Here is a 21506-nt window from a genome sequence, read left to right as displayed (position 1 = left end):
CACTAAATCATTTCATTTCCTTTTTTTTTATCAAAATGGGGGAGGAGGGATGCTTTGGAGATGAGGCCATTTCAGTTAAATCTGACCAGCCAGCCTTATGCCATCAACTGCAATTTCCCATTTTATTGTTGGCTGAAAAGCTGCTCTTGATCTCTGCATTGCTATTTCAGTGAAAGGAGAGAAAAGGTCAGGGAATGTCATTGATTTTCTCTGACAGGTGCAGAAATACAATGCTTAAGAAGCTCCTTGTACAGATAAAAAGGTGCAGTCGCCTCCCTGAAAGGATTCTGATCTGAAAAAACACATGAAGATGAACATGCCAGAAGGAGCCATGAGCAGGAGAAAATTAGATTTTTGCAAATTCTTACACATATTCTTGTAATCCCCATAAATTGATTTCAGTTTTTGGTGAAAGTTTGTTTGTGCTACATTTCTAGTATATGTGACCTCTGTTGTATTCTTTAAAACAAGCAAGGCATCAGGAGAATGACTGGCAGAAGAACTTATCTTTACATGTTGACTTTACCTTATCCAAAATGTTTAGATCCAGAAGTGGTTAGGATTTTGGAATTTCTTTTCATATTTTGGAATACCTGTACACATAAGGAGATATATTGGAGATGGGATCCAAATCTAAACATGAAATTCATGTATGTTTGATTCTGGTGAATGAAATTCCTCGCATAAATAGGACATCTGGAGCTCCCCCTTCTTCCTGATTTCACCAGTCTGCTCTGGAAGAATAGAGACCTTAGGGCAGGAGTCCTCAAACTTTTTGAACAGAGGGCCAGGTCACTGTCTCTCAAACTGTTGGAGGGCCAGATTATAATTTGAAAAAAAAATGAATAAATTCCTATGCACACTGTACATATCTTATTTTTAGTGCAAAAAATCCCACTTAAAAACAATACAATAATTAAAATGAAGAACAATTTTAACAAATATAAACTTATTAGTATTTCATTGGGAAATGTGGGCCTGCTTTTGGCGGACCAGATAGGGTTGATGTTGTTGTTGTGTGCTTTCAAGTCATTTCAGACTTAGGTTGACCCTGAGCAAGGGCCAGGTAAATAACCTTGGAGAGCTGTATCCCCCCCCCCCCCCCGGGCCTTAGTTTGAGGACCCCTGCCTTGGGGTAATGAGATGGATTGCAGAGGAGGAGAAACAGCAAAGACTGGCTCTCTGCTTTCATTCTGTTGAATGCAGAGGAGCTTTGTGATCCAGTCTGGTGTCTTTAAAATATATGGCCATGACCTCTCCATTTGGAGACAGGAGTAAAGAGCCAACTATTACTTCTCTTATCCTGAAAAAGAAAGAATGTTGTAGATTGTGTTACCACAGCATGACTATTTCATGACTAGTAAAGAGCAGGAGGGGATGGCAGTAGAGCTGGACACATCTGCCTATAGCTGGATGTAGTGTGATGAGCATTCTCCAGAATCTCTTCCAGGGTCTTGGAGGATCCCCTTGTCATTCTCTATTGAAGGAGCCATTGCAGATACATTTCGTGTGAGGCTCAGAGAGCTTTGGATGGTGTTCAAAATGTGTTATATCTGAAAGTATTACAAGTAGGCAATTTGGCATGACGTCTGTGGGAGCAAAGCAACTTCTTGTATAAAAATAAAAATCAGGGATCTATTCTGCTTAAAAATATGGCTTGTAGTCAGATTGTAACATTTTCTCATCACATTACATGAAAGAACTGTGGTTTTCCTCCATTAAAATAAAATGGATTGTTAGCAAGATACAGGTTTTCAAGGAGAAACTCGCTCATCCTCATAGCACAATGCAGTGGTGAATCTCACTAATGGGTAGCCATAACTCTTAATATTCCCCTTTTACTTGCTCTGTTCTCCTTAGGTTACTGGAGTCTGAAACGGAACCTAATGCTTTCTGCTGACACTTTGCATTGGCAAAGCTGTTTCCTCTGTTTCGTTAATGACACTGTCTTTGTTCCTTCTGTCTGATGCAATTTACCTCCACATTGGCAGTGAAAGATGCCACCTCCTATGCGTAAAAGCAGAATAAAGGACAGATGAAAGGACAGGGATGTCAGACTCATCAAAAGGCTCCTCCTTGAACTGTTTGGAGCTTTGATATTTCACAGCTGCATATTTTTTCTTTTAGGGACACTCAGCAACATAATGTTGGAGTTTGGGTAAATGTGTTGTGTTTTACTATTTGTAAGGATAAGTGGTGCCTTCTGTGCAATAATGGATTTCTGTTCTTCTCTGACTCATTACAGAGCTTATAAAAGTTATTTTTAATAATAACAACAACAATTTTACCTGCTTCTCCACATGGATAGAAGTAAAAAAATAGCAATGCATTTAAAACAATCAGTAGATTCAAAATTCATCTATATACAGGTCATTACTGCTGTTTTAAATCCAGACAGCACATTCTGCTGTTGAAGGTCTTCTAGCAGGTCATTCCACAATCTGAGCCCCTAGTGGCGCAGTGGGTTAAACCCCTGTGCTGGCAGGACTGAAGACCAACAGGTCGCAGGTTCGAATCCGGGGAGAGGCGGATGAGCTCCCTCTATCAGCTCCAGCTCCTCATGCGGGGACATGAGAGAAGCCTCCCACAAGGATAATAAAACATCAAATCATCTGGGTGTCCCCTGGGCAACGTCCTTGCAGATGGCCAATTCTCTCACACCAGAAGCGACTTGCAGTTTCTCAGGTCCCTCCTGACACAACAAAAAAAAATCCACAATCTGTTGACATCTGAAGAAAAAAGTCCTTTGAGTGAGTATCATTGTCCTAGTCCTGGCTGACTGGACTAAGCAGCCCTCGAAGAATCTAAGTATATGGGGAAGATTATATGGAAGCAATCCCATAGGTAACTCAAACCCTGTAAATCCTGAAGAGCAATGACCAACATTTCCTACTTGATCCAGATCCTATATGCCATACAGTGTAGTAACTTTAATATAGATGTAATATGATAATTCCTTGATGTACCACTGACTAATCTGGTTCTAAGAATCTTCTAACATATCTTGTTTCATTACTTCAGACACCAGGAGAGAACTTTGAGGAATGGGATCAGGTTAAAATATTCCTTTCTCTGTGCTATGTATCTCAAACTGGGCTATTTTATAGCTATATTGTTAGGAAGGGAGAAGGGCCACTGCTCTGGATAAAGATGGAAATGTGTCCTTTCCCCCGAAACATCATTCCAGAAGTTTCCACTCATAGCCATGTGGTATGCACCCTTCAAAACCTACCTTCACCCCCAGATTCTGGATAAATTGGCATCCTAACTTTCTCTAGTACAGTAAATGAAACTTTTATGATATATTTAATTATACACATGGACTCCACTTCTGATGGGTGAGATATTTCAGGAACAGAGAATTCATGTTCTGTAAAGCAGAAGACTTCTGGCATTTTAGTGGCATATAGCTTAGCAGCATGCAGTTCAGAAGCTGCAGTTAATGCAAAGATCGGCAGCCAGGTCGCTAACTGGATCTAGTTATAGGGAGAATACTACACTCCTATTAAAGCAGCTCCACTGGCTTCCTAACAAGTTTCCAGGCCCAATTCAAAGTGCAGATTATTACCTATAAAGCCTTATATGGTTCGGGTCCAACCTGTCTTCGAAACCACATCTCCTTTTAAGAGCTGATATGGGCTCTGAGATCCGCCAGGGAGGCTCTTTTCTCAGTCCCACCACCACCCCAAATATGGTTGGTGGGGATGACAGAGATGGCCTTCTCAGTTGTGGCCTCCCCCCTCTGAAATGCCCTCCCCAGAGAGATTAGATTAACCCCCTCTCTCAATTCTTCCGTTCCAGTCTAAAACATGGCTTTATTAACAAGCCTTTGATTTTGTGTAGATTTTAAGGGTTAGCCTGAGGATTTAGGGTTGGCTTCATCTCGGCACTGGATTGGTTAACTCCCAACAACCAGTTTTATCTGCAGATTTTATTGCGTTTCATTAATTTTGATATTTTATTATGCAATTTTATGTGTGTGGGTGATTGTAATCTTATGTTATTATTCGTTTTTAGGTTTATGTACTGTTCGTTGTATATGCGACATTTCAAAGTGGTTTATGAGCCGCCCCATGTCCCTTTGGGGAGATGGTGCAGGGAGAAAAGTGGTATACAAGTGAAGTAAATACATAAAATTATTATTATTATTATTATTATTATTATTATTATTATTAACCTTTCATTACATTTTTGTTCTCCTGGAAATATCTGGGGAACCTTTTTTTCTCAGTATTTCCTGATATTTGTAGCTTTTGGCCTGCTTTTCAAAATTCATTTTGGTCTGCTAGGCTATAGCCTTTACTTACATTATTCTCACAAAGATCTATTAACACATGCCCCAGGAAGGTCGTGTGAGAGAAGTGAATAATTTTCCGCAGGGGTTTACTCCTCAGCCAGTCTCCATAACAGTGGGGACTCTGCTATACTAAATATGCTAAACTCTTTTGACCCATTCTGATAATTCCTTTTCAGAACTGTAGACTTTTTTCAACTCTCCCCTTCTCTGTGTACCCCCAAAACAATCACCCACATTATCCTGTGGAATAGGGTGGGAAGGGACCCTGGAAAAAAGCAAAGAAAACCACTTCCTCATCCCCTTCATCTATTAAATTTCCTGTTGGATCTTATTCCTTCACTTGTAGTTTCCTTCCTTCAGCAGAATTCCACTTAGCAGAAATCTGGATCCAATTTAAGTATCAACCAGGTCCTTTGTGAAGGGATAAGTCTGGATCCAATCCATGTTTATAGATTGAATGCTACCATCCTGTGTTATTGTCTACATGAATGGCCTAGATTTTTATTGGTTCAATGCAAAATACTTTCATGCTTGAGTGATGGGAATATTTGAAAGAGAGAACAGCAATAAAAGGTTGCCCAAGTTTTATTTCTTAGTTGTTGAAATTCATTACATAATTGATTCTCTTGCTCCTAATGGTGTGATATGTAAGCTAACATTATTATACATATCTGAATAACATTACAGTTGACTTTTTTTTTAAAGTCTCCTTATAGATAAAAGGCTCAATGTCTCAGCTCTTCTTTGGTTAAATTTCAAGCATTACAGTGAAAAATGTGCATGGGAAATAGCAATTTTGCTTTTATGTCCTTATCCTATCACTTCTAGCTACCCCAAATAGTTAGCAATGTCCTTGTTCTTCAGTGGCTGTAGGCCAAGAAAAACTAAATTAAAAGAGTTATTGCTACTTTAAGCTAATGGAAATTCTCCCTTAGCTTGAGTGGTATTGTTGGTGCTATTACATCCAAGAAGCCTTGTTTGGTCCCAGCAGAGAGAGATTCTTTACATACTCTCTTTCGTCTCAGTGCTTAATGATCAGATAGTTGTAAAAGTAACCAAGCTGCCTTCACATGTTTTTTGTCTCCTCTTAGCATGTATATCTCCCTCTTTAAACCAAGTTATATCTATCTGAACTATTTTAACTTTACATAGGCTTCACTTTCCGGTGAATTCATCATTATGTTTCCCTCTATCTGCACTCTTTTTCCTCCTCCTGACTTCTGTGTACAAATTCCTCCCATACAAAACAAAAAAAATATGCAAGTTTTCAAGAACTTTAGAAAGATTTTTGGCTGTTCCTGTATTGATGTTTGTTTTGTGTTTATTATAATCTGTTTTTTTGATACTCTAACCCATCCTGGTTATAATATTATTGGCAGTGGCTGTTAAAAATGAGTGCTGGTTAGACTTTAAAGACAATAAAGATTCAATGAGACGCTTCACCCATCTCAGTAACAAGAATTCTTGGGCACATCTCACTCTGTGTATTGACACAGAGTAAGTACTCTAGAGCAGCCCTGGGAGAGTCTGCACATTCATCCGTTGAGCCACTGCAGCAGCAGGAGGGTGTTGACACAGCCAAGTTCTGTACTGGCCCCATAGTGGGAAGGTGCCACTATCTTGTCACTATCATAGTGGTGACCACAGGGTGCAAAATTGCTCATGGCTGTTTCTTGTCACTGTTGCTTCAGCGAGCTTCAACAGTTGTGATAAGTGGCAATCATAGGCAATGTCTCACTCCATGTTCTCCACTATGATGGGAACGCAATCGGATCACAAAAAACATTTCAAAATTTAGGTTGAACTAACACATTATTTTCTAGACATATATGTAAATATATATCTGTCGATTTCAAGGGTAGGGGATTCTGTAGAGAGAAGGCAGTCTGGCATCACACGCATCCCCCTCCCAAACACAAAATATTCTGCAGCAGATTTTGCCAGCAACTGTAAGTATGTCATGAGAGCCAGCCCCCTTAGTTGTTGCTCTCATGAAATCCCTCTACAACATACAACAGGTCAAATCACTGGAAGAACCATCTCTGGCTTGTTCAAGGAGAGACATACCAGAAATACAATTCATAAAGGAGTTGCAGATCAAAATCAACAAACTAAGTTTCTTTGTTTGTTTGTCAAATCCCTATTGGAAGACAAACGAGTGCAAAACTTCCTTGAATATTTCTGAATATCAGACTTGCAGATTAAGAGTTAATTACAAGGCTTTCTCACCCCTTTTAAAGCAACAGTTTGATTTTCAGGTTCAGGCTTTCACAAAGACATGAGATTTCCATTTTGCATAATGGCATCATTCTTTAAAGAAACACATTGTTTTTTTGGAATAAATTAGCTATCCTGTTTCAAATGATAAATTAATTTACTTAATTAGCTAGGCATTTCTATATGTGTGGCTTGAGAGAACCAGAATCAGTCCGGGTGAGCCTAGAGAATTCTAATGTATTCCATTCTAACATGCTTTGCTTGGACTATATTTCATGCTTACTGCACCATCTAGTGGTTTTGTGCGAATGCATGATATCAATCTAATCTTAAAGTCAATAAATGGAACCTTAAATACGAGAATGTTAGAAACAAAAGGTTTGGATCAGTGTTAATTTCACTATCCCTCCTTCTGTAAACACAATTATGTGGGGTTCATCAATATGGTCAAGTCACCATTGATTCAATTAATATTTGTAAACAGGTGGGTAGTTTTTGCATATATACTGTATGTACTGCATGGCTGACAAACAGTAAGAAAAATTAAATTCTAAATGAAATGTTTGAGTCTGAACTAACCATGAATGCTTGTTTCTAATATCAAACCTGGATCTGCCCAATCAACATTACAGAGAAAGTGAGTAGCTATTGTCTAAATCAGGCATGGGCCAACTTTGGCCCTCCAGGTGTTTTGGACTTTAACTCCCACAATTCCTAACAGCCGGTAAACTACCCGGGACTTCTGGGAGTTGAAATCCAAAACACCTGGAGGGTCAAAGTTTTCCCATGTCTGGTCTAAATAATATAGAAAGATTAGTTGTTCATAACTAAAATACACCAATTAACCACTTCCTTCCTGCTCATAGTTATTTACCCTGTATAAACTGATGCTGACCACACTGCCTAAGGTTGGATCTACATTGCCATATAATACAGTTCAAACATCATAGATTATTTTTAATATATTTATTAAACCCAAACATGCACATCAACAACAAAACATATTTTATAGGGCTGGGCGGTTTCGTTCGTTAATTTTGTATATCGTTTTTTTTCCATTAATTTCCCATATACGAAACGATATCAAACTTTTTTCCAAACCCGGAAGTGTATTTTCAAAATCGAAACAGCATGCGCCAAATATTTTTGTATTTCCGTCCATTTCGGAAATACGTAAGATGGCTAGATGCTTGCTGGGAGCTCTCCTCTCTCTCCTCTCCTTAGCCAGTCAGAGCCTGAAAGAGGAGAAGGAGGAGGAGGAGGAGGAGAGGGCGGGGAAGGCGCCGGCTGAGCAAGCGAGCGAGAGGGCGAGCGACCCTCAGCGGGAAGGCGGCCCCGTCCCTCCTTCCTCACCTTTGCGGTGGGTGTGCTTTGGAGGAGCTGGGCCCGACTCGGCGGCAGCGCTTGAGGGCCCGCCAGAGTGAGTGCCTGCCTTCCCTCCTTTCCCTTCCTCTTTTCTTTCTTCTCCTTTCCCTCCTCTTAGTGGAGAGAGAAAGAGAGAGAGAGAGAGCCCGCAGGACTCAGGAGGGTGGGACGGAGCTGGGAGCAGCGGGGAGGCTCAGTCTGTTTGCCCTGTGGCTCTTTTTGGCAAGCATTTTCTGCCAAATAATTTTTTATTATTTAAAAATAATAATAATTAAATTAAAAAAATATTGAAAAAATATTGAAAAAAAACTTTTGTTGATGCTTTGCGCATGCGCAACCGCGGGCGCCATCTTTACAAAACGTTTTGTAAATATTAACGAAATTTCGTAAATACCAAACTTTTTTTTATGGAAAATTTCGGATATATTTTTAAATACAAAACGCTGAGGCACCCTAAAAACGAAACGATATTAGAAACAAATTTTTCCGTTGTTACCCAGGCCTATTTTACAGTACTCCTTCCCAGTTGATGATGTCATCTGTTTCCTAAACAAACTTTCAATAGTACAAATTATATTATTTTGGCCATTATTTGTCAAACTATGTAACATATATAAGCTAATATTTAACATGATTTCTACTATACTTTGAATATTATAATTAACAATTTTCTCCAATTTTCTTTCAAATATGTCAAAACTGGTTCCCAGTCTAGCTTAAACTTTGTTGTTATTTTGTATATGTTGCTGTTGTATTTCTGCAACATTTTCAACTATTAGAATTATATAGCACTATCTGGACTGTCACCATGAGAGTAATACTTCAGAATGGAACAGAGATAGGCTTGGTATTGAGTCTAAAAACCATCAAAGGCTAGATAAAGGGTGTGCACTTGAACTAGAATAGAATCACATGTAGATACCTGTTTCTCTGAATGGATTGTTGAGGATGAATCAGAGCAGGTTTGGTGAACAACAAAGTAATTGACTTGGATTCGGGAAACGCCTCAGTTGTAATATTCATCTGCTGGCCATGAGACAAGCACATCGCTCAGTTTACCCTAACTCATAGCACATTCTGGTAGCAAGGTAGAGTGGGAAATACACTATCCATGGTCGTGTCTGTTGCCCATCATGGCATTAATGTCACGTCTAAAGAGACAGTAGGATGGCCTTTTACACCATACACTACTTCACCTCAAAATATGATAAACCTGCCGTGCTGTGTTTAAAGGACTTGGGCCTCTGCTCCAAGGTCCTGTTCTGTTAGAAGCACTGCCTATAGGCAGAATCTATGAATACAGAAAACTCTGAATGGCAGGAGTTTAAGATAATGCAGAATATTGCTTCCAATATCTATCTACATTGTAACTATGATCTGCAAAAGTCATGTATATTTAGGAATAGAACCATATCCCAAATATGCAACTCCTCCTATAGCTTCCCAGTTCATTATAGGAAAAAAATGTTGAAGTAAAAACCAAAATGACACAGCTAAATTCACTTCTGGAAGGCCTTGATGAAATGCATTTCAATCATTTAGGAGTGACTGCAAAGCAGCTAAAAATTATGAGACAAATGAGTCATACAGTCTCTAGAATAAGAAAGGTGATGTGCTAATGCAGTTTTGTACAAGAAGTACCAATATCTTTTTAATCCATGTATTTAACCTGTGTCTTTCACTTAGATGTATTATTTATGGGATGGAGTTGGAAAACACATGGGAAAGTGTCATACACTTCATACATTTTGAATAGTACTGATATGGTAATGCCAAAATATGAATGGACTAGTAGTCATTTTCACATTGCCTAATTTACAAGCCATAAAGCCCAAGGTTGCTGTCTTCAAAGATCTTTGCCTATTAGATGAGTATAAACCAATAGGCCTGGGTAACAACGGAAAAATTTGTTTCTAAAATCAATTCGTTTTTGGGGGGTTTTTGCTTTTCGATATTTAAAAGAATTCAGAAATTTTTCTTTTAAAAAGTTCGATATTTACGAAATTTCGAAAATGTTAAAAAAATTACGAAACAAACGAAACAAATACGAAACAATACGAATCGATTCGTTAATGGCGGACGCGACCGCGCAATACGCTAAAAAACCTCCAAATGAGACAGGGGGAACTTCTGAAGCTTCCCTCTCCCTCTGTTGTTGACTGTTGGTGTGATATTATAATTTTTTTCACTAATTAAACAAAAAACAACTATAAAACTTGCCCCAGACATGCGGAAATAATAACGAAACAACCTCAAACCATAACAAAACGAATACATAACGAATCCGAAGCATTTACGAAACGAATTTAAAAATCGTTTCGTTTTTAAGTTGCTCCAGAATGGTTCGTTATCGCTTCGTTATAAAAAAATAACGAATTTTTAACGAATTACGAATTAACGAAACGAAACCGCCCAGCCCTATAAACCAATACTTTTACAAACAAGAGTTATTTCTACAAGAGTTAAATCATCTGCTAACAAAGTTGTTTAAAAAAATCTTCAACAATGGTGATGTCTTCTGCATTAACTGTAAATGTAGGTAAATCTTTTGGATCATTATTTATGTATTCTTAATATTCATCTATAGCCAGGCTTTTGCATTTACTTGTTTAATATTTCATTGTTTCTGCTTGTAATCTGTATATCTGTTATTTGCATATCTTAGGGAAAGAGTTCCAGAGGCGGCCGGGGGGGGGGGTTGACCATGGAGAAGGCCCCCTCTCTTGTTCCCACCAGTCATGCTTGGGATGGGGGTGGGACTGAGAGCAGAGCCTCATCCGCCAATTGTAGCACCTGAGCAGGCTTGTATGTGGAGATGTGGTTAGCCAAATAGACTGGGCCCAAACCACTTAGGACTTTAAAGGTAATGACCAGTACTTCGAATTTTGCCCGGAAACAGACTGACAGCCATTGGAGCTGCTGTAACATGGGAATGGTTCTCTCCCTGTATGGAGCCCCAGTTAGTAATCTGGCTGCAGATCTCAGGATCTGCTTATGAAATATCTTCAAAGGCAGTCCCCCGTAGAGCATGTTGCAGTAATCCAAATGGGATATAACTAAGGCATGGACTACAGTAGCCAGATCTAGTGTCTTTTTGCAAACAAAGACTCATTTAATCTACAAAAGTTATTTTCTTTTACAATTCTTTAGTGTATGCCAGTGTATTTTTGCTATCTGGTTTTTTGTGCCTCTTCTTTTTTTTAACATACCTTGGGCATCAGGCATTTATTATACCATATGTTATTTTCTAACTACCCTGAAGGCAGGGTTATCTGATCTTAGAAGCTAGGCAAACTGATCCTTGGATAGTATTTGGATGAGATGCTGCCAATCAATACCAGATGCTATAAGCTATATTGCAGAGGAAAGAACTGGTGAATCCACTTGTGAGTATTTCTTGTCTAAGAAAACCCCATAGTCACCATAAGTCAGGAGCCAGCTGAAGGCACATGCACAATTTGTGTGTGTTTGTGTGTGCATGCGTGCATCACATTGCTTGCTCGTGAAATTGTTGCTATTTATATGCTGTTTTTTCTTTCCACAAGGAGACTCTAAGTGGAGTTAATGCAATAGTACAATAACCCATAGTGCCCTATCTGCAATTAATTGGATTAGTCTACTCTTTGTTTACAGTGATTTACTTCTCCAAGTAAACAGGTTCCACTTAACTTTTTTAATTGTTCATACATTATCTTTTTTTCTGGTTTGTCCAGATTGTATAATATATACCTATGGATCATTCATCACCTTCAAACTAAACAGTCTCCATTCTGAAATGGAACTTGTCTTTCTCATTCATTACCACTGCTTTTAATCCCCATGTTTCTGTCCTTGTGATGTTCTTCTGTTTCTTTGCGCTGATGAATTTATTCACATTATTTCCAACCTATGCTGACCCTAAGGCAAACTCAACACAAGATTTTCTTGGCAAGCTTTGTTATGAAAATGTTTGCCATTATCTTCCTCTGAGGCTGAGAGTGTATGAGTTATCTGAGGTCACCCAGTGGATTTCATGGGTAAGCAGACATTTCAATTCTTGGTTTCGAGAATCATCGCCCAACACCCAAACCACTATACCTAACTGGCAAGTCATGAAACATCTGCATTCAGGATTCTAGTATATTTTTTGTAACTTGTGCTTTTGCTTCTTGTCCATCATTAAGAGTTTTGCTTCTTACCTCTCATTAAAAGTCTTCCATTTAGGCTTGCTTTCCCTTCTGATTACAGATATAGCATGTTTTGCATTCTTTCCCCAATAATGTGCCTGGTTTTGGTCCACAGTTCTTCTTGTTCATGGTCAATTGGGCTTAGTAGTGCAAATCCATTATTTACATAGATTGAGATCCTATTAACTACGCAAATGTAGTTATGAATACCCTAAGGAATTTACCTCAAGAGCCCACCCCTCCATGTAACCGAGATCTGAGATGTGGGTAAGTTACTTCAGGATGATGTGGCTTGGCCTTCCCCAAGCCACAAGTGCAATGAGGCAATCTTCAATTCATCACAACATGGCTTTAAAGCAAGGGGAGGCTGGTGGCTTCATTTTCATGTGCGTCACAGACCTCCATCATATGGAATGGTTCCCTTAAATTGAAGGTGTGTTTCAGGAGCCATTTCGAATTGTGACAGTAGTGCCATTATTGTGAATAAGTATCATAGTGGTGTTTATGTATCTGTAACTATAGGTTAAAATGTGTAACTGTAATGTAGGATGCCTGCCACTGTCTTTAAACTCCTCAGTGTGTTCTTTGGATTGCAGTTTGTCACAGTGGTTGATTAAATTGCTTTTCTAACTGGACTCTAAACTTTGAATTAGCCATTTATAGTCTGCGCTACAATTGACTCCTGGCCTTGTTTTTGTAGAGAGAATGAAACTTCATATTCTGTTTCAAATTGTACTGTCTATATTAGTTCTTTTTATTTTGTCATTTGTTGAACTCCAGTAAACAGCCCAGACAACATATTTGCAACAAGCAAACAATCTTAAAGGTTATTCTCTTACTTCATTTCTTTCAAAAAATTTCTCCCATCTAATTAATAAATAGATACTAAATCTGTACTTAAAATCAATTGGAGATACGGATAGTGATGAAATTGATTAATGAAAAGCAGAAGTTTAGTTACACTTTTTTTTTTTAGTTAAATGATTGTCTCACATTGGAATTTCCTCAGGAGTAATTAGTTATGACTAGATTAAAGGAGCCACCATTTGGGAGAGGCAACAAATCTCCTAGTAGGTTCTTTATCCAAGGCTCACTTTTCTTAGATTTTTTAAAAAACTATTTCATACTTTTTAATGCTGTGAACCATGGGTTTTCCTGATTGAGCCATAAAAGCAAGATATAAATATAATAATTAAACATTTTGTTATTTTCTTGGTTTTGGGTGTCTATGTTACAAGCCTCAAACCACTACCCCGGATTAGTTCAAAAAAGAACAGTTCAGTTACAATGCTTTTGAAATGTCAGAAACAAACTCTACCATATCCCAATGCTGAAAACCATATCAATAATTAAAAGATCTATGTTACTGAAATCGGATGTTCTTTTATATCCATATAACCTGGGGGACTTCATAAAATTGTTAGAATACTTGAAATTCATGATATATAGATCAAAATCAAACAAGGAAATATTGAGAGCATAGATTTAAGCCATTTTGTACTTTTTACAAAACACTTTTGTCTTAAGAAATCCACACTTCCTGAATCACTAAAATTCAAGTATAAAAATAAAAAAATCAATATCACAAAAGCTGGATTTAATAGTCATTGAGATGTTCTCATATAAATATTTACTTGTTATGGCTGTTGTATAACTTCAGATAATTTCCGACTTATGGCAACCATGGGGGGATATACTGTAGATTTTTCTTTGCAAAATTAGTTTAGAAGTGTTTCCCAAGGTCGCCCAATGGATTTCAGTGACCAAGTATTGAATTGAACCCTGCTTTCTAGCATTATAGACCAGCACTGAAACCAGTTCACCATACTGACTCATTTCTTCAGTTATCCTGCAAATGTGATAATTTTTAGTTTGTTTAATTTTAGCATTGTTGATCAGAAGGCAAACTCTCTCAGATCTTTTCATTTTTGCAAAATATTTACATGTATTGTGAAGCAACATGATCAAGCAATTGATTATCATGGCGCTCTAGGGGTCTCACAATGGAGAGGTTGGGAGGAGGGCAACCACCCCAATGATACACATTGAAAGTCCTAAAATTTCTAGCATTGCAGAATGTGAGTCATTGAAAACATTCATACCTAAAACTTGTAATTTCTGTGTTTGCATTTCCTTGGAAACTTGGCCTTGTCATTTGCTTTGGAGTCCAGTTTCTAAATGCATCTGAAATTTGAAGTTACTGCAAAGAAAGTTAAGGTACTCATACCTATGTCACAGTTCATATAGGCCGTGATTGTATCAGAAGATCCAAATATATATGTACCCTTGCAATTCTGTAAAGCAGCCCTCTTGTGTTTAGACCACTATTTCTTATCATTAAGAAAAGCCACCATAACTGACACAACATTCATTTCTCTCTCTGCAATCTCCAGCATTAATTAACATAACAAATAGTAATCTAAACAGTGTTTGTTATCTTGTGCCTTGTATAACATTTTCCCATTAGATTAGTAAAGCAAAACCAGTCCTTTTTTCATGCCTTTTTTCTAGTCTCAAAATATTCAAGATTCTGAATTCTCAAGTCACATATCCAGAAAATAATAAAGTGTTCAGTTTCATAATGACACTCTGGCAGCCATGTACAGAAATTTTTTATCACTGTTATTTTACAAAATGCTTTAATTCTTGTTTGCTGATAATATTACTAATCTAATGGACTAAATTCAATTTTAATCATAACTATCACAGACTCATAGAACTCAATGGGATTTCTTAGTCATCACTATTTAAATCCCACTAATTGCAACAGGTTGGCTCTTTGGACTAACATTGGATTTAGTCTCAGCTCTGCACAGACTCAGCTAATGTTAATTGATGGGGTGGAGGCTGGAACAGAAAGAGCAAGTGTTAATTCACCTTTCCCCCTTTTTTGTCTTCTTTCCCTTTGCAGACTATGCCAGAACGTCACCATGATCCCATCTAGCAACAGTACAGTGTCCTTCTTAGTTTCAAATGTGAGCTCCTTCTTGAATCAAGATTCCCACGGTGCAGGGCTTTTGAATGACGCATCCTCATTCACCAGCAGCCATGGCCTCTCTCAGACCAACGAAAACTTCTCTGTTATCCCCAAGAACATGAGTAATGCATCCCAAATTCCTCCTGATCCTCTGGGTGGGCATGCAGTCTGGCAAGTTGTTTTAATTGCTTTCCTCACTGGCATCATAGCCCTTGTGACGATCATAGGAAACATTCTGGTGATTGTGGCATTCAAAGTCAACAAGCAGCTTAAGACTGTTAACAACTACTTTTTGCTAAGCCTTGCCTGTGCAGATCTAATCATTGGCATTATTTCCATGAACCTTTTCACCACTTATATAATCATGAATCGTTGGGCTTTGGGAAACTTGGCCTGTGACTTGTGGCTCTCCATTGACTATGTAGCCAGCAATGCCTCTGTCATGAATTTGTTGGTCATCAGTTTTGACAGGTATTTTTCCATTACAAGGCCGCTTACCTATAGAGCTAAGCGAACAACCAGAAGGGCTGGGGTGATGATTGGTTTAGCTTGGGTCATCTCATTTATCCTTTGGGCCCCTGCAATTCTGTTCTGGCAGTATTTTGTAGGAGAGCGAACTGTCAATGAAGGTGAATGTTACATCCAGTTCCTAACAGAACCAACCATCACTTTTGGCACTGCCATTGCTGCCTTCTATTTGCCAGTGACCATTATGAGTATTTTGTATTGGAGGATATATAAGGAGACAGAGAAGCGTACCAAAGAGCTAGCTGGACTCCAGGCCTCAGGCAGTGAAGCTGAGGTGTCACGCTTTGTCAACCAGACAGGCAGCTCTAGAAGCTGCAGCAGCTATGAGTTGCAGCAACAGGACACAAAACGCCCCCACAGAAGGAAATATGGAGGCTGCCATTTCTGGATGATTTCAAAAAGTTGGAAACCAAGCTCTGATCAGGTCGATCAGGAGCATAGCAGCAGTGACAGCTGGAACAACAATGATGGCAATGCCTCTCTTGAAAACTCTGCCTCTTCTGATGAAGATGACATTGCCTCTGAGACCAGAGCTATCTATTCTATTGTTCTGAAGCTTCCAGGGAACAACACGATAATCAACTCTACAAAACTGCCCTCATCAGAAGACCTGCCTCAGTCAGAAGATGAACTGCAAAAGCTGAATGCAGAGTCACAGGAAGGGAAGCCTAAAAGGCTCCATCCACAAAAGAGTATGGTGGATGGAAACTTACAGAAATGCTTTCCCAAGCTTCCAGTTCAACCAGGATCAGCAGCACACACAGGAAAGGCATCTGATGGCAATTCAGTGGGTTCTAGGCCAGCTCTGCCTTTGTCATTCAAGGAAGCCACCTTGGCCAAGAAATTTGCCTTGAAGACAAGAAGTCAAATCACCAAACGGAAACGAATGTCACTCATCAAAGAGAAGAAAGCTGCACAGACACTCAGTGCCATTTTATTTGCCTTCATTATCACTTGGACCCCATACAATATCATGGTCCTGGTAAATACCTTTTGTGAACATTGTATCCCAAAAACATTTTGGAACCTGGGGTACTGGCTTTGTTACATCAATAGCACAGTGAACCCTATGTGCTACGCACTGTGTAATAAAACATTCAGAACCACTTTCAAGATGTTACTACTGTGTCAATGTGACAAACGTAAACGGCGTAAACAACAGTATCAGCAGAGACAGTCAGTCATTTTTCATAAGCGGATTCCCCGAGAAGCTTCCTAGAGTTGCATTTTTACACAACAGAAACTAATATTAACGGGATTGCAAAAATGAGAGGGGGGTTGCTGGAGCTGGCTTCATCTTCAAGAAGTAAGTGGAGAAGCCGAGTGTATGCATTTATCCTTTAATATTTCTTGTTTAATGTAATTTTTTAAACATTAAGCAAAAACAAAATGATCACAAAGATTTTTCTAAGGAATAATCAGACCTGTGCAGGTCTTCCTACAAAAGTCCAAGAAGCCGCATATGAAAGCTGTTAGTGATCCACGTAATTCTCTAAATCTCCAGTTAAAAATCTGTTCTGGGTTCTCAGGTGAGCACTTATAGCTAGCCTTTTGCCAACAGTTTCTGGAGGAGTCAAATGGGCTCTAACGGTAATCAGAAATCGGGCAGGTTATTTATTAAAAAGAGAGTATGCATGCATTCTAAACATTGTATAGTTGCCCCAAATGTCTAAGAGTTTCCCATCCTCTCCTCTTTGGGGTGCAATGTCAATTCTTTGGCTCATATTTTGAAAGAGCCTGTGCAGGAAGAACACCCCATGCACTCAGAATGTGTCATCTGTATACAAGGAAAAGTATGTCCTTAGTGTGACTGTAAGATATGAGCAGTCTAAGGGGCCTCTAAAATGTCTTTTTCAGCTCTAATTTATATTTTATTATTTATTCTGGCTTTTCCTAAAATGGTAATATCTATACAATATAAATATATACAAACAGTACAAGAATAATAAAAAGGCACATATTATTATTTACTTTTTCCAGTGGAACCGGGTATCATGTGTGTTTCATACAGGGATGTACCTTGAACAGCTCATTATCTCTCAACTAGAGATGTGAGTCCACATGACGATGATAGTATCTGTATTTAAGATAAGAGATAGCTTTGTGTGATGAAGACTGCATTCTCTAATGGCTTTACAGCATTGAGAGTGAATGTCGCAGACAGATTTTCAGTCTAGTTCTCAGACTTAGATTGTTCACTATAATGGGATAATAGTGCCTAGTGTAGTTCTAGGTATCTCTGTGCTTCTTAGAAGTTGGAGCAGATTAGATATCCCACTCATTCTTCTGTCTTGGATTAATGATAGGGAACAAGTATAAGTCCAATAGCAACACCAGCAAGAAATCAATGTGTTTGCTAAAGGATGTGGAAGGACAAAGAATAGATGAAATAAGCACATTGGTTCTCTCCAGTTGGCAGGTACACAGCCAGTCTGCACCATGAGATTCTCAGAACCAGTGTCTGTCTCTATTTTATGCACATTTAGAAAGCATTTTTAAATATGGATGGGGGGAAATTATGTATTTTTTTAAAGAAATGACCTGGCACTTTCCAAAATGCTTGTCAATTTTGAAAGCTTCTGTGTTGTTAATGATGTTGTTGTTGTTATTGCTGTTGTTGCTTTTACAACTGGTAGTGGAAACCTCTAAATTTGCAGTACAATGTCCCCAGTTTATGTAAGTTGTTTGCTATTTTAAATAGCGAAGCACCTTCTCAAAATGACAAAAAAGGGCTTTAATATTTATAGTTGATATGTGAGCAGTGATTCCTGGTACCTGAGTCAGTACCTGAGATCTTGGAAACAACCCACCGTGCTATTATGCAACTCCTGTTCTCTGTGGTGTTTGCAGCGGAGATGCTCAAAGTGGATTGTGCTTATACTGTACTTTCTAAAAGTCAGGACTTCCCTTAGGACAGGACTGTACTTTTAAAATGTTGTCTCAGATTAAATTTATTTACATTTTGAAAAGTACTTTTGTATATTATGCTTTTGACAGACCAAGGTTTCAAGGGGTCATTTCCCCGTCTCTTTTTCTTTTTGACCTGACACTCAGATCTGACAAAATAAATAAATAAGCAACTTCCTTTATCAAAGAAGGGAGGAAATCAGTGTTGTGAACACATAACTGGTATAAAAGCTGCTTTTGTATTCAGTGTGAGATGGTGTTTACAGATGATTTTGACAACAGTGGAAGTATATTAAATAGTGTCTATGTATCTGAGATATTTCATTTTTGTGTTAATATGGAGATCTATTTATACACACATGCCACCAAAATGTTTAATTTAAATGTTGTTAAATATTGCTCTTTGGTCTTCAATTGTAACGTCCTCTAAAAGCAAGCTATAAAAAGTATACTTGGAAAATGAACACAGTTTTCAGGTCTGCACATTGCTAACTGTATAGTTTGCTCTGGTGTGCAAATAAAAGACTTCAGATGGGCAACTTCAAATCTGTCCAGAATAAGAAATGGTGGCCCTCAATCCTTGAAGAAGAGGGTCATGTTCAAGATCTAGAAATCACAAGAAGGGGATAGATGCCTCTTTCATGTACCACAGAAAGCAACTACAGTCAGACCTCCATATTTTCTGGAATTAGGGGCACAAGACTTTCATGAACGTGAAATGCTGCAAAGGGAAAAAAAACTCGTTTAGCCTTACAGAACACCTCTACTAGGCCTCCCAGCATCCCTCAGTGACAGACTTACACCGGAAGGTGACCATAGGATAGCATTAGAGGAACTGTGGATTCCTTGAAAGAAAATTTTAATCAAATCTGTGAATAATTTGTAAATGTGGAGGGATGACTACCTATAATGGGGAAGTGGAGTAGAGTTGTTATATTTTTTCTGTCTGAGCTCTTGTGCCCCTAAGTGACACTCCACATACATTCATTAAAACCATATTGTTCCCTACCATGGAAGAGCAACTGTATTGTGCAGAATCCAGTGGGGATGATTGGGGAATTTTTTTGGCCTGCCACACTTTGTGAGTGCAGAAGACATTACAGATTTTAAAGACAGGAACTTGGGGAAAAAAGCTGAGCCAGTCCAATTTATCTTTGTTAATTAAGGCAGAGAACATAATGGTGTCATCAGTCCCATTCAACAGAAAAACACTGACCAAGCTAAAGGTTGACTCTTCCTTCAGTATCAGGGCATCATCTTTCACCATACCTAAAGCCACCAGATATGTTTAGGAGGTACATGGTAAGCTTGATGGTAATGACTTTCTGTTCTTCAGGCCTAATTGCTGAGTATTTCTCTCCTGCAAATGCTGCTTAAGGCTGAGTCATTATTCCCAGTCATAAGATTGAATCCAAAAAAAAAAAAAAAAAGAAAGAAACAGAAAAGAAAGAAAACATAATTTACTCCTTCCACCAGGAGCCAAGTTCTTTAATCTTCTGGCATCAAAGGATACAGTAGCATGTTGCCACAGAAATCAGGCCACAGTGCCTTAGACACTGTTCTGTAGAAATATGGAGCACAAATTCAAATCCAATATAAGTTAATAAACTATAAAATGAGAATTATCCAATGAATTATCCAATTCACCCCAAACTGGCCATCAGACAATTTTTTCTTTTGTTAACTAATCTTTGCCCATAAGCTACAAAAGGTTTTTAGGAAACCAATACATCCAAGGTACATCTGGAGCATAAATTTATACATTGAACACAATTGTATGAAATAGGACCAGGATGATACTCTTTTTTCTTTTTCGTTTACAAAATGTAGTTTGGGGACAGAGATATTAAGAGCACAGAGGGAGGTAGTAAATATTTAAACTAAAGGTGTAAAGAATATTCATATACTTTTCTCCTCTTTGATGACAGAGTGTCATCCAACCATTACAGGATTTTTCATTCTTTAGTAAGAAGGAAAAGCTGAATGAGTTGGGGAGGATATGTTTTCATTACTGCTGCTATTTTTGGTCAGGTTCTGTGCCAAAGATAATATTTTTTTTTCCTGCAAAAAAGCATGTTGTGCACCAAACTGTATATTTTACCCCAAAAGTAGGTTGTACAGGACGTTTATGGGCAATTACATAAAAATGTTTGCTCATATATTTCCTCCCTTTCCTCCCCCAATGTCCTAAACTGCAAAAATTAGGTAAAATAAACGAATGTGGTCCCAAAATCTCATCACCTTGTCTAGTGGATAGAAATATGCACTACTTTTAATGTGTAAAGATGAAATACAGGAAAAAAATATATCCCTGCCTTAAACCATATCTGCAGCATCTATGTTGCCAATCATTCTTTGGACACTCCTTGTACCATAGGCTTTGCTATCTTGCATTTCCTGACCAGTCACCAAAAAGAAAGGCATGGATTTTAATCCATATAGGGTTGTGGTAAAGCTTAAAGTACTTATAGTCAAATACCCCAGAAGTAAACATCCTATAGGCCCTTAGAACCAGTAGATTTTTAGCAAGTGGCAGAAAGCCTCTGAGTGAGACAATAGCCTTCTCTACTTTGCCTCTTGGTCCTATCTGTACACAATGCCAGCAACAACTAGAACTGATGAGTAGGCTTAGTAGGGATTTACATGGAAAAACTTGTATATTGCATATTGCAAACCAGGATGGTAATTCTTAAGAACTGAAAGGCATTTCATTGCTCAAGGTCACTTCAATTAATGTTTGAACATTTATATAAATATATACATACATATATTTATATATATTTCCATATTATTACTGTTTGCTACTTGCAGTAATCCCAATTTCCTGTAATAAATCTGAGGAAGCCAGAGTACAGCAAGGAGACTGTCCTGCATATTGTAAATCAACAATGGTTGAAGAGTTTTTTTCAATCACAATTTAGCTTTCTTAAATTTTATTTTATTGTATTTTTGGAAAAGTGAACTTGTCACTACATTCACCACATGCAAGGATCATTTCTGGAGAAATAAAATAAAGAAACCCAATGTTTTGACATGTGATGGTATTTGC

At 38.2% G+C, this 21506-nt stretch overlaps 1 protein-coding gene across 8 annotated transcripts in view; it reads left to right on the top strand.

Annotated features, from left to right (window-relative positions):
* Positions 1-20658, top strand: part of CHRM3 (cholinergic receptor muscarinic 3) — a 270852-nt gene extending 250194 nt beyond the window's left edge. For all 8 annotated transcript variants that reach the window (XM_060753873.2, XM_060753874.2, XM_060753878.2 and 5 more), the window contains one exon: positions 14957-20658. In XM_060753873.2, the coding sequence (XP_060609856.2) occupies positions 14957-16769 (1813 nt within the window). In that variant the 3' untranslated portion in view covers positions 16770-20658. The remainder of the gene's footprint in view (positions 1-14956) is intronic.
* The last annotated feature ends 848 nt before the right edge of the window (positions 20659-21506 follow it).

This window comes from Anolis sagrei, chromosome 1 (genome assembly GCF_037176765.1).
Source record: "Anolis sagrei isolate rAnoSag1 chromosome 1, rAnoSag1.mat, whole genome shotgun sequence".
NCBI lineage: Eukaryota > Metazoa > Chordata > Lepidosauria > Squamata > Dactyloidae > Anolis > Anolis sagrei.
This window is presented reverse-complemented; position numbering and strand designations above follow the sequence as displayed.